Source organism: Pagrus pagrus (assembly GCF_965226575.1).
Source record: "Pagrus pagrus genome assembly, chromosome: 9".
In the NCBI taxonomy this organism is placed as follows: Eukaryota; Metazoa; Chordata; class Actinopteri; order Spariformes; family Sparidae; genus Pagrus; species Pagrus pagrus.
In genome coordinates, this window is record NC_140193.1 from 24,267,126 (window position 1) to 24,279,585 (window position 12,460).

General features: G+C 41.0%; 1 protein-coding gene across 1 annotated transcript; it reads left to right on the top strand.

Moving 5' to 3' along the window:
* Window positions 1–1,673: 1,673 nt before the first annotated feature.
* LOC311262462 (solute carrier family 22 member 4-like) lies at window positions 1,674–11,543 on the top strand (the record flags this gene model as incomplete). The annotated part of the gene is made up of 11 exons (XM_084361846.1): window positions 1,674–1,883; window positions 2,460–2,672; window positions 4,680–4,783; window positions 5,206–5,360; window positions 5,848–6,019; window positions 6,400–6,526; window positions 6,607–6,707; window positions 7,699–7,913; window positions 8,523–8,705; window positions 9,616–9,751; window positions 10,912–11,543. The coding sequence occupies 11 exons, from the start codon at window positions 1,674–1,676 to the stop codon at window positions 11,003–11,005; spliced, it is 1,710 nt and encodes a 569-aa protein (XP_084217972.1). The 3' UTR covers window positions 11,006–11,543.
* Between the last annotated feature and the right edge of the window lie 917 nt (window positions 11,544–12,460).

Below are 12,460 nucleotides of genomic sequence, written 5' to 3' on the forward strand. Positions count from 1 at the left end.
CAACACTGCACATTCTGTCTTTTCCCCCAAAATGTGGTGCCAAAAAGTTATTTTGTCTGGGCTTAAGCCCTATTTCTGACAATTAACCACAGAGTTGTGCGCTGGTGGAGTCATTCCATCTCCTGTGTGTGTGACAAACAGGAGTGTCCTGTGTGTCCTGTTTTGTTTAACACCAGAAGATTCCAGGAGATGAAAACACTTTGCCAACTGCCATTAAAGAACAGAGAAGCATCTATGTTGCTTTGCTACTAGTATGCCGGCCCTATGAGTTGGTCTACATCCACAGATTAAAAAAAAACCACTTTTACCTACAATAGACAACCAGGATTTGAGGCATATTATCACAGTGGGTTTTCAGCTGGTGCACAAGACCAAACTGAGTGACTACACGTGAGACATCATGTTACACTCTGTTGTATTTGTGGTCATTCATGCTGCTCATCTGATCGCCTACATTATTGGATACTGCAACGTGATACCAGGTTGATTTTCTCCAAAGTTGATTATTTTCTAAGTGTATTGCTGCAGCTGGTACCGCCTGCAGTCCGCAGTGCCACAGCCTTAACACATGTCACTCAATCAAATGAATGTGAGGATTGGCTTTGTAAACTCCACACCTGACATAGGATGAAACACATGTTAACACATAAGTCTTTATTTTCTTCTAAATAAATAAAAAAATCTGTAAAAAATGGTTTCCTGACCATTTAACAGAGTTCATGTTGAAAAACGTAACTTTATGGTACTGTGTGGCTCTAAAACAAACTAAAACTGTAAACAACTTATTCACTTTACTATACGTCAAAACTCTGTGCGAAGAGCTTTTAGAGAAGAGAACGAGACAGAAGCAAATGAGGACTCCTGACAGAGGTCCCAGCTAGGTCCAGTGTCCTCAAATAGGCGCCCCTGGTTAAATCCGTATGCAGAATTGTTACTGTCTGGGATGAGGCAGATGACCGCTGTGGTGTTTTCCAACTTCAGGAGCTACACAGATGGGAATCTTGAGCTGATGTCAATGTTAATACAGTATGCCATTTTAAATGCATTTCAAGTGTGATTTCTTCTATTTCACATGTGAAACGTTTGAAAACCACATATGCATTAATGTGAAATGTTGTCTCATGTGATAAACATAAATGATATAAACACAGTTTTTAGTACCAGCTTTATTTAATCATACTGTATCTTTTCAGAGCTTTGGTTTACTCTTTAACTTCACCAGGACATTTTACTTAATATAGTCCCAATAATCAGTTACCTTTTTAAAAGGGACATAATGTTTATCCCTGCCCTGCTCTTTGTCCATTTCTGACATCATGAGGAGTTGTGACAAGGAGGAGGAGGAAAGGTGAATAAAGGAGGTGTGAAGCCCCATAAAGATCCTGCAGAGGGACTGACATTGCTGCATCAGGAGTATTACTGGTATTTGTATTCAGAGAGACTAAATACTTCTACTTATTGCAGTATTTATACAGTAGGTGGGAGGGAGAATTGTATCTGTAATTGTATTTAGAGTAACAGAAGGTATTGGTACTTAGTGTTGTAATATACATTTTGTTGTTTTATACATCTATTGTAATAACAGTATGTTAGTCACACTAAATAGATTGAGGTATCGACTGTAGGTGTGAAGTAAAAAAACGTAAAAATACAGTAGAATAGAGTCCAGTAAAATGCAGGACTACGAAGCGTCAGTGGCGTTCCTGGGGACCTGGGGCTCGTTCCAGAGGAGAGTCTCCTTCGTGCTCTGTCTCACCTCCATTCCATTTGGATATCAAACCCTGTCCATGATGTTCCTGCTGGCTAGTCCCTCACACCACTGTCACATCCCAGCCCACAGCAACCTGAGCCAGGACTGGATCCAGGCGAGCATCCCCACACAGGTCAGAACCAGTTGGATTTGGAACCAGGCCCGTTCAAGTAGAGTAACTGTGAAAGAGAAAAATATTATTAAATGCTTCAATTTAGACTTTTTATTCACCATCGGACAGTTGTCACTTCTTTAGCCTGATGGAAATTACAGCTTTGTGAATCAAACCAGGCTCTATTTGAAGAGAATCGGATCATTCGGAAAACACTTTAAATCCATTTAAAGGTGCTATTTGTAAGGAAGGTTGATTTCTGAGTCTCATTCCCAACTTGTTAAATAATGATGCTTTGGAATGGCGGCCGACCCGTCCTACAATCCCTAAGTGTCAGTTTTTGATGAGTTGGGAAACCCAACTCTAACTAATAACTTTGTTGCAAGGTTAGTCTTTTCAATAAAATCAAATTAACGACTTGATAAAGTTTGCAGCATCAGTTGAACTTTTACATTTTCTTATAAGTACGACAATTACATAACCTCAGACTGAAGAAATCCAAATCCCCGTTATTTGCCCTGGGTGCATGATGGTGCCATGCAGCACACGTTTGAATAAATGATTGATAAAAATCAATCATTTTCATTTCCTTTTCAGCAGGTGGCAGAGCAGCAAGAGAGGAGCAGCTGTAGCCGGTACAAGCTGGACCAGGTGCAGAACCTGTCTACACTTGGAAGTCTGGAATTGGTCCACAACCTATCAGCACTGGGATCGAGTCCAGAGATCCTCCTCTCCAGTCTGAAGCAGGAGGGCTGTAAAGATGGATGGAACTACAGTACAGAGTACTACCACTCTACTGTAGTGACTGAGGTACACCCCCACCCCCGTCTACCCTATGTTACTGTTTAGCCTCCATCATGATGAATACAAATTCAGACTTGTCTGAACAGTTTCTGTTGTAAAACACTAAGAGGAGAGACCTCATTTCAACAGGAAGCTCACATGAGAAACTCTGGATTGGATCGGGGTCTCCTGCATCTGTGATCTCACTCTGTGATGTAATGCCACAACTTGTGTTGAGCAAGAGCTGCAGCAACTGAACTTGTGTCTTTAACTTTATTTTAGATATTCCATTTAATGTAATACTGTATTAAAATAAAGGGCGAAATAATCGGCTCAGTAATTGAGTGACTGGCATTGACGTACATACGTGAATATAACAATGATAGCAAACAGACCTGGAGGGTGTGTGTGCCTGTGTATGTGTTCAGTTTTGCCTCTCACCAGGTACTCATTCTGATGTCCTGCAGCATCTTTTCTTTTTGCCATCTTCTCTCTGTACTGTCATGAGGTAAAATGTATATCCCCTCAATTTAGAATTGTAATATATGGTGGACCCTTGCAGCTCGTTGCTGCAGACAGGTTCGGTGAGAGTGAAGTTAAAGTCACTTTTTATCCCAAAAGTTAAATAAAAACAAAGGCTGTGCTCTCCTGGACTCTCCTGTGATCAGGCTACCTCTCTGTCCCAATGCACTTCTCAAAGTTTTCAAACATTTTGAGCTAAATGAGGCTCTACAGTCACAACTTTGGCGGAAAATGTCAGAAACAGCGGAAAGTCTTCATACACAGAGTTTGAGTCATAGGAAAGAATGCATGTAAACAGACAGTCAAGAAAACAAGGAGGGCTCAAGTACCATGAAAACCTGGCAGTGGGGCGCAGACTGAGGGGATCACAGCAATCAAACTCCCCAACACAATGTGATTTATGTACTTGTAATCCTTTAAGGCATTAGGTCTATTTCCATTTGTATGGCTATCATCACTGGGTAAGCAAACTGTTGGCACAAGAACAGCTCAGGAGGACAGCCCAGCCCACAGGAGAAAAAACAGTCCAGAGGCAAGCTGAAGCCACAGCTCCAGCTAAAACCAGGCAACTTGGAGGCTGCCTGGAAAGGAGGGGACCAGATGCTGGAGGACCAGGCTGAAGAGCTAAGGCAGGGGTCTCATTTGTCATTTCGTAGGAGGGCCACTTCAGCGTTCAAGTACTACAAGAAAGTGCAATATTTCTGAAAATGTTAGGTCTTTATTTCCATTATTAACATAATAATATAAAAATGCAAACCACAGTTTGTATACAATATTACTTTTATGCAAACAGAAGTAAACCCTGGATGCAAGTTTGTTTTGAACAGTTTTCCTTGTAAATAACTTATCTGAACCTTGCACTCGGCTTGCTGTGGTAGTCGTAGCACAGAGTTACAGGAGTCACAGTTAACTTTTAGTGCAGAGAGAGTTAGGAGAGCTGATTGACAAGACAAGACTAAGAATGTAGGGCCACAATCTGCAGACCAGTGCACGAAGGGGAAGGACTGAAGAGAAATGGCACTTAGGAGATGCACACTGGAGGACTGGACTCACTGGAACAGGACACTGGAGGACTGTCTCAACAAATATGACTGCTAAATGAACAGAATCTGATTAGCAGGACAATAAGGCCCAGCCCTGGAAGACCAGGCCCAAGGGAGTTTGATTCATGAGGGCAGGGCTCGGAGGAGATGGCCACTGGAGGACCATCCCAAGAGAAGTAATATCCTCTAGAATGGGTCTGAGACAAACTGGATGCTGAGATCAGAGGAAGAACCAATCAGCTCAAGCAGGAAACATGAGTTCAGAAACTTGGGCAGAAGACTGAGAAGAACAGAGATTCAGCACAAACTGACTCAGGATAATCATGAGTACAAAAAAAGAAAAACCAAGCAAAGATAGACCAGGTCAAAGGAATACCTGACTCATTCCCATATTTGCTTTGTATTTCAGTGTCTATGTGTCTTTTGTTAATGTCTGCTGCAGAATGTCAATATGTCCCTTGTCTTCCAGTTTAACCTGGTGTGCAGCGACCAGTGGAAACAGCCTCTGACCTCTCTTGTCTACTTTTTGGGAGGACTGAGCGGATGCTTCATCTCTGGACGGATCTCTGACCGGTACTTTTCAGTTTCAGTTCAAACTGGCCACTCCTCTCAGCTACTATGGAGTTAACAGGGGGAGAATGTTTAGCCAAAGTATGCCTGATAGTTAGCTGTCAGCTGACCAAGCACTGACTAAAAGAGATGAAGGTCTGGTACAGTTTGTGGAAAAAGGAAATGTATGGCAAATACTCAACAAAGTAATTTTGATGTTTTGTTAGCTGAATGATTTAATGTTTAACCTAGACTTCTTGCTGCTACTTTCTTGCGGTTAACATGGATGACCATCATGCTACTAGGCACCAACAATATCTTCCTGCTTCAGTGTCTATCTACTTTGACATTAATGTAGAGCACCATAATACAGTATGTTACTGTTGTGGCTGACACCATTCTATTCCTGTATTCTCTCTGTTCTCTCTTGTATTTTTTAACTTCAGGTTTGGTAGGAAGCCTGTACTGTTTGGCTCTATGGCTATGCAAAGTGTCTTCAGCATCTCTCTGGCCTTCGCTCCCTCCTGGCCGGTCTTTACCGTGCTCTACTTCATGATTGGCCTGGGTCAGCTCGCCGGCTACGTAGCTCTGTTTGTATTAGGTATGGGTTTTTTGTCTTGATCATACTGTGACCGCTGACTTTTATCCTCCTCTCCACTGGTAGTAAGCAGTAGTGTTGTTGGTCTGTTGTTGACCTCAATGGAGTCTCACTGGAGGACAGAAAAACACACTGTCCAGACCCATGACACATGTGAAATTCATCTTCTGTCTGTTTTGGCTTTGCACACACTGCCAGTGCTTTTAACCCCTGAAGAAAATCTTGTATTGTTGGCAGGGTAAAGATATTTCTTCAATAATGCTGAAGAACGATTGTCAGCTTGTCAACCTTTCACTAACTTGGATGATGTTAGTGATTGTCATATGATTGTACATTTGTCAACCTTTCACTAACTTGGGTGATGTATTAATACTTAAAGAGCTGTCTTAGCTGTATTGTATATTTGTTTAATAGTCTGACAACAGAAACAGGTCCATGAGGACACTTAATTTAATTCTTTGACACAGTTTTTTTTTTTTTTTTTGCACAGGTTCAGAGACCCTGACTGGTTTGACCAGAGTTTTCTTTTCTAACCTGGTCTTGCCTTTTGTCTTCGTGTCTGCTATGATGCTGTTGCCTGCTATTGGTTACCTGGTCAGGGACTGGAGATATCTGTCACTGATCATGGCTGTGCCAGGCTTGGCCTGTATCCCTCTCTGGTGGTAAGATGATCTCGGTACACTCAAGATATATCTTCATACCGTGTTATGTTATTATTTAGGAATTTATCCAACTGTGAAATAATACCTCTCCCTTGTAACCTAAATTTTGTGCATTGATGTACTACAAAAGAAACTCATGTTGAACACTTTCAGTCAGACGAAAGAACACAGTGAAAAAACTTTGTTACATGAGCACTCTTTCTACTGTCTACCTTACGATGAAATAATTGTTGCTGTGCTAACTCTTAATGACTGACAATAAGTATATAATGCACAGATGAAAGAACCAGATTGATCTAGAGTCCTTCTCCAATTTACACCAAAAACATTTTTAACTGTTCTAGAGGACACATTTTTGTATTCGTCTATCTGTCCACCAGGCTGGTTCCAGAGTCTACACGCTGGTTGGTGTCTTGTGGCCGTTTGCAGGAAGCAGAAACCCTGCTGAGGTCAGCAGCTCTGGAGAATCAAGTGGAAGCTCCACATGTCATCTTCCTCTCAAGCAATGTAAGTAACCTCTAACCTCAGCCTTGATCCACACACTAAATGAGAGCAGCTATTGTAATGCAGTGTCTGTCTCTCCCCAGGTTGAAACAGAAAAAAGCCAGAAGGATGAGTCCCTCAACTTCCTGGACCAGCTGAGGACTGCAAACATTCGAAATATCACACTTATGCTGTGGCTCATCTGGTGAGTTCAAATACCTTTACACCGCAATTTTCCCTGCAATTCAGGAACTTCCTTCTTTCTAGCATGGCATGGTCAATTAGTTCATCCTTCCAGAGCAATAGTCTCGACTACCAATTGTCCCTTTCCAATTTACTGTGGATGTTCATTGTCCCAATTTACCCCAGTGACCCTCTGACCTTTCCTTAGCACCACCACCAAGACAATATTTTTCTCTTACTTAGACTTAGACGACTTTATTAATCCTTTTGGGAGGTTCCCTCAGGGAAATTGAAGCTACATGTCACACACAGCACTGTTACACGCATACACAGTAAAATAAGTATACATATAAATAAATATAAAATAACACTATAGGGATAAGAATATATATGTATATATATTTATACACGTGTGTGTATGTGTATATAATATATTTAACTTTAAGCCTCTAGACCTCTCCTCCCTGTCCTTCAGTCTCTCTGTTCATTTGTTCGCCCTCCTCCCCCCCAGTGAGGAGTTGAACAGTTTGATGGCACGGGGGACAAAGGAGTTTTTCAGTCTATTTGTCCGGCTCTTTGGAAGGAGCAGCCTGTCGCTGAACCGGCTCCTCTGGCTGCTGATGACAGTGTGCAGAGGGTGGTTGGCATTGTCCAGTATGCCCTGCAGTTTGTTGAGAGTTCTCCTCTCTGCCACTGTCACCAGAGGGTCCAGCTTCATGCCGACCACCGAGCCGGCCCTCCTGACCAGCTTTTCCAACCTGTAAAGGTCCACCTTACTACGATAACATCACCATGTAATGTTAAGATTGACATTCCTCTTCTCAGAGGAATAACCCTTTTAAAATGACCTCATGACCTCTCTTCTGGCACCATCCTCAGGACAAACCATCATCAGTGTGTTGTTCGCTCTGCCCAACACTTTCATACTGTTGCTGTAAGCAACGATGAGGCCAAGCGGCAGCTAACATGACTGTAGAGTTTGAGTTTGAGTTTTGCTCCCTTCTTATTTGCAGGTTTTCTGTCGGCATGAACTATTTTGGACTGTCATTCAACATATCTATTCTCCCCGGCAACCCCTACCTAAACTACTTCCTGATGTCAGTTGTTGAGCTGCCAGCATACGCTGCCAGCTGGCTGCTGGCACGCAGTTTTCCTCGTCGTCAGTCCTTTATCAGCCTCGCCCTGCTGGGGGCACTAGCTCTGCTCCTCATCCAGATAACTCTGCACGGTAAGACAAACTAGCTGTACACCACTGTTTAGTTTCTTTATGATTGAATATAAAGATTCATCTTATTGAAAAAATATTGAGACAGTTAATCAGTTTCAACACAATTGATTTTTCAGTGACATGTGCTATGCCTGACAAGGATCTGGATCTGGCATTGTTGACATTATTATTAACTTTGCAGTCATCCTGTTCCCTGCTTTTGAAGGCGCGTTGCTGCATTGAAAATGATGTAGCTAGCTATTGCTAGCTTTTGCTCTTCAACTTTAAAATTAACACTAACATCCCACTGTAAATTATGTTGGTGGTCAGTCATGCTAGTGGCTGCAGTTTGTGTAAGAGAAGATAAACACACTGAAGAATCTATTCCTTGCAATTATATTTGGGTGAACAGACTAAGATCAAGACGCCACCCTCCACACTCTTTATATACAAAATGCCTCTTTTATTTATGCCCCATGCACTACAAATGTTGAGAGATACAAAACTTGACAGGCCTGCAGTGCCAAGTCATGGTATGATTGGGCAGTCGCTATTCAGGGCAGAGGTTCAGTGCTTCAAGAATGCTTTGTTTCTCCCATCACTAGCTTAAAGCCCTACTCCTGCCTGCAGGTCATCCAGCTGTCACCCTGACCCTGGTGTTGCTGGGTAAATTCGCCATTGTGGCCTGCAGTGGGGTGTTGTACGTATTCACTGGTGAGGTGTTTCCCACAGTCATCAGGAACACAGCAATGTCGTCTTGTGCCATGTTCACCAGAGTGGGGTCCTCTGTTTCTTCATACCTGCTGCAGCTGGGTGAGATCCTTTACTTTATACATCATACTGCAGAAAGTGTATATGAAATACTTTCAGTTTAATATGATCAATATGGTTTGTTTGAACCAGTTTGTCTATGTGTGAAGTTCTTTATTTATGAAACATCATCATGTTGCCAGTTGTCGCGGCTGGTGTGGTCTCATCACAAGATGGTCTCTAGTGTGTCTTTTTCTTCAGTCTGCAAAGAAGCATTTTCATAGCAGCACCACCAATGCCAGTTGCAGTAGGAGCTTTAGTTCTGGCTTCACCCAAATGACAAAAAACAACAATTTTTTTCCAGTTGCCCTTAGATGAATCTAATGATACAGATAGTTTTGGTTTTATCTGGTGAGGTTTTGAGATATCTATCTGAAAAAAAAAAAAAAAAATGTAGAAGCCCCTGACTGTATGTCAGGGGCTTCAAACCTAAATTAGCTTGAGGCCATTGCTGGTTTCGTTTTTATTTTCCTGTAGGAGGACCACTTCAGAGTTCAAGTAAGCAATATTTCCAAAAATGTAGTTTTGTATTTCCATTATTAAGATAATAATACAAAAGGGGGGAGTCACATTTTACTTTTAGCATGGAGAGAGTTAGGAGGGTTTAATAGCGGAGGATTGGTTGTCAAAATTAAATAAACTCTGATTATAGAGAACCTGATAACGTTCATGAGGGAAAGGAGTTCCCTGAGAAATTGGAGGTTTAAATCCTGTCAGCTGCAGCTCTTCATCAAACAGCTCCTTCTCGTTCATTACTCTCACAGACTGAATAAACCCCCTCCCAGACATATTTAAAATCGATCCGCTGTCTACAAATGCCGAAAACGACAGCTGTTTTACTCTGTAGATGCATTTTTAGCAGGACCCCTGCTTCAGGAGGCAGGTCTGATTTGTGGTCTGGTTTTGTCTCCAGTTGTGTTGAGTGAGTTCCTGCCGTGGATCGTCGTGGGTTCTCTGTCCCTATTCAGCGTTCCACTCTGCCTCTTCCTGCCTGAGACCCTCAGACAGCCGCTGCCTGACACCATCCAGCAGATGGGGCTCATACAGAAGTCAGTCTGATTAAACAGTTCACTGTGTGTGTGTGTTTGTGTGTGTGTGTGTGTTTGTGTGTGTGTGTGTGTGAAGGGAGGGTTGTGCTGTTTGTCCAGGTTTGCTCCACTTTATCACATGTGCTGGTGACAAAAACAAGTGTAGGTGCTGTTAGATATTAGTATCATATTCCTGCAAACTGATAAAAGGCGTTAAATACATGTACGAGCGAATCTTTATTAACAAACATTTAAACTGAACTTACTGAATCACCATTTTCATCATCAGTAGCTTTTAGCAGTGGAGCATGTCACTGGTGACTGAGAGCAGTGTTGTCAGCTGAGCCGTGATTCACAATATCTTACTAAAAGCTTGTTAATAGGCGTCTTAAGTCACAAAAACAATAATAATGTGTTTACTCTGTCATAAATAATAGGATAGTTAGCTATTAATCTCATGTGCATTGCTTGTGTATGCCTAGTTTTGTACTAAACTGAGATGACACTGCTGAACTGAAGACAGTCAGACTCAGGGATGAGCGTCCACTCAGTATGAACAGTGATGCATAAACTTACTGATATAAGTGCATTTGAGTGGTCATGCAATCATTTAACATGTGAACAAACTACGTAGTCTACAAAATTGTAGAAATCTTTACGTATAGACTTTGACGAGTTGACAAGATTTAAATCTTGCAAGGAGGCATAATACAAGCTGATATATTCAAGTACAATGTTAACGACACATTTTAACTTGCCGTGTTCCTCTGTGGAAACCATGACAGCAAGGCTTAGATAGTTGTGGTTGCTCACGCCCTATCAAAAACAGCACTTCAGACAGAAACAGCAGGGATAAGTTTAAAATGGATACAACCAAATCGAAGACACAAGGACACGGACAGCAGCTGGCAATGAGGAAGCAAAAGTTACAGATAAAAGAAACACATTAAATATTTGTTGATGAAGGTTCTCATCCAGCTCATGGTAATTCCAAGTGCTGTATCATAGGCAACAATATGATACAGCACTTAAACATTAAATATATTTTCAAAACATGTATGAAAGACAAATATACCAAAAAAGTATAGAACAAGATGTTATGTACACTTGACGATGGGATAGAAAACAACAACACTGTGAGTGGAGCCTGAATAATGCAGCTCTTTTCATCTTACCTCCAGGTTCAGGTGGCCGTGGGCCTCCACCCCACTTCCAAAGAAATCAGCAAAGGACCAGACTTCTGCACCTGAGATCATCTGCACAACTCATCTATAAGACTCCTGACAGACAACAAAATGAAAAAACTGCCTAAAAAACACCAAAACCTTGGTTTTGTTCTAAAATGTGATTTTATTCTATTTTGTCAGGTTGTTGTTAATGACTTGTGAACTCTGAGAGAGGACCTGCAGAGCCTGCAATGATGCATTCGCTGACACCCTATGAATAATCACAACCGTTTATTGCATTTCCATACAGCATGAATGAAAAAAATCTGTTGGAAATTTTCACAGAAAAATAAGGACTCACATAAAGGCTGTGTTTTTTTCATTAAAGCTAAAGGAAAAACTGAAATCAGCGTAACTTTAAAAGGGACATTTAAAATCACACAGCACTTTACTTTGCTTGCTGTGTAGTTTACTGGGTTTCCTCCCATGGATTAAAAAGAATGGTTGTTAGAGAAAATAAACATGACATGACAATCAGTCTCAGCATGCATATGATAAATATGATAGATATGAAACAATAAAATATAAAATATGAGTGGAAAGAAAGAAATTCTTTATGAGAGCTTTCGTTTTACTACTGGAGCAGCAGGAGCAATGCTAAATTGTAAGATTAAGAGTTGGCAATACAAACTTATATTTTTTATTATGTATATAAATAATGTATTGTTCATTTTCTTCCAATACAGTGAATAAAAATATCAATGTGTATATATTGACATGATGATTTCTTTAAATAATAATTCTATTATAATTATGAATAATCTTAGCATTTTTTCATTTTGTTGATTCTACGTTGTTTTCTTCATAAAGTTTATTGATTTAATTTAATCCTGACCGTCAGATTTTGCAGTGTCTGAGGGCACATGAACGCCACAGTGGTCTGGACCGAATAGGGAGTGGCTTGTTTATATCTTGCTCCGCCACAGGATTCAGCTTTATGTATTATGTATTTATTTATTTTAAGTATTATTATTTTTTATTCAGAACTTCAAATACACACAAATAATGTATACAAGTTCAAAATTGCAACCCATTCTCAGGACTCCAGCTCTATGAAGCTGCAAAGGGATTTACCGCACAAGGTGATCGGGCCTCCAAAGTAAAAGCATGGAAAATACACGTTTTTACAAACAAAATATTTAGCAGCGGGGTTTTACAGATAAAACAATCTTTGAACATATAGCGAATTTGGACAGAAAATGTAAAGTACTTGAAATCACAGGTGAGCAGCTCTCAGTCCAGGGGAGGCTGGACAATGCTGCGCTTTCATGGTATGGTTGCCCAGTCCATAGCTCTTCAGATATTCATTAGTTAGTTGGATAAACTGGCTGCTGGTACCCTTGATCAAATGTGCTGGATGGTACAGTTGTAGGCCTATTCATTCTTTCCATTTTCCATAATATACAGGACAACAATTCCCAGGGCTGGTTGCCAGGATAAGGTTTAATCTTAATCTACTCCAGTCTTCACAGTCTGCATGAAAGCATGTGTGGTGAGGATGATC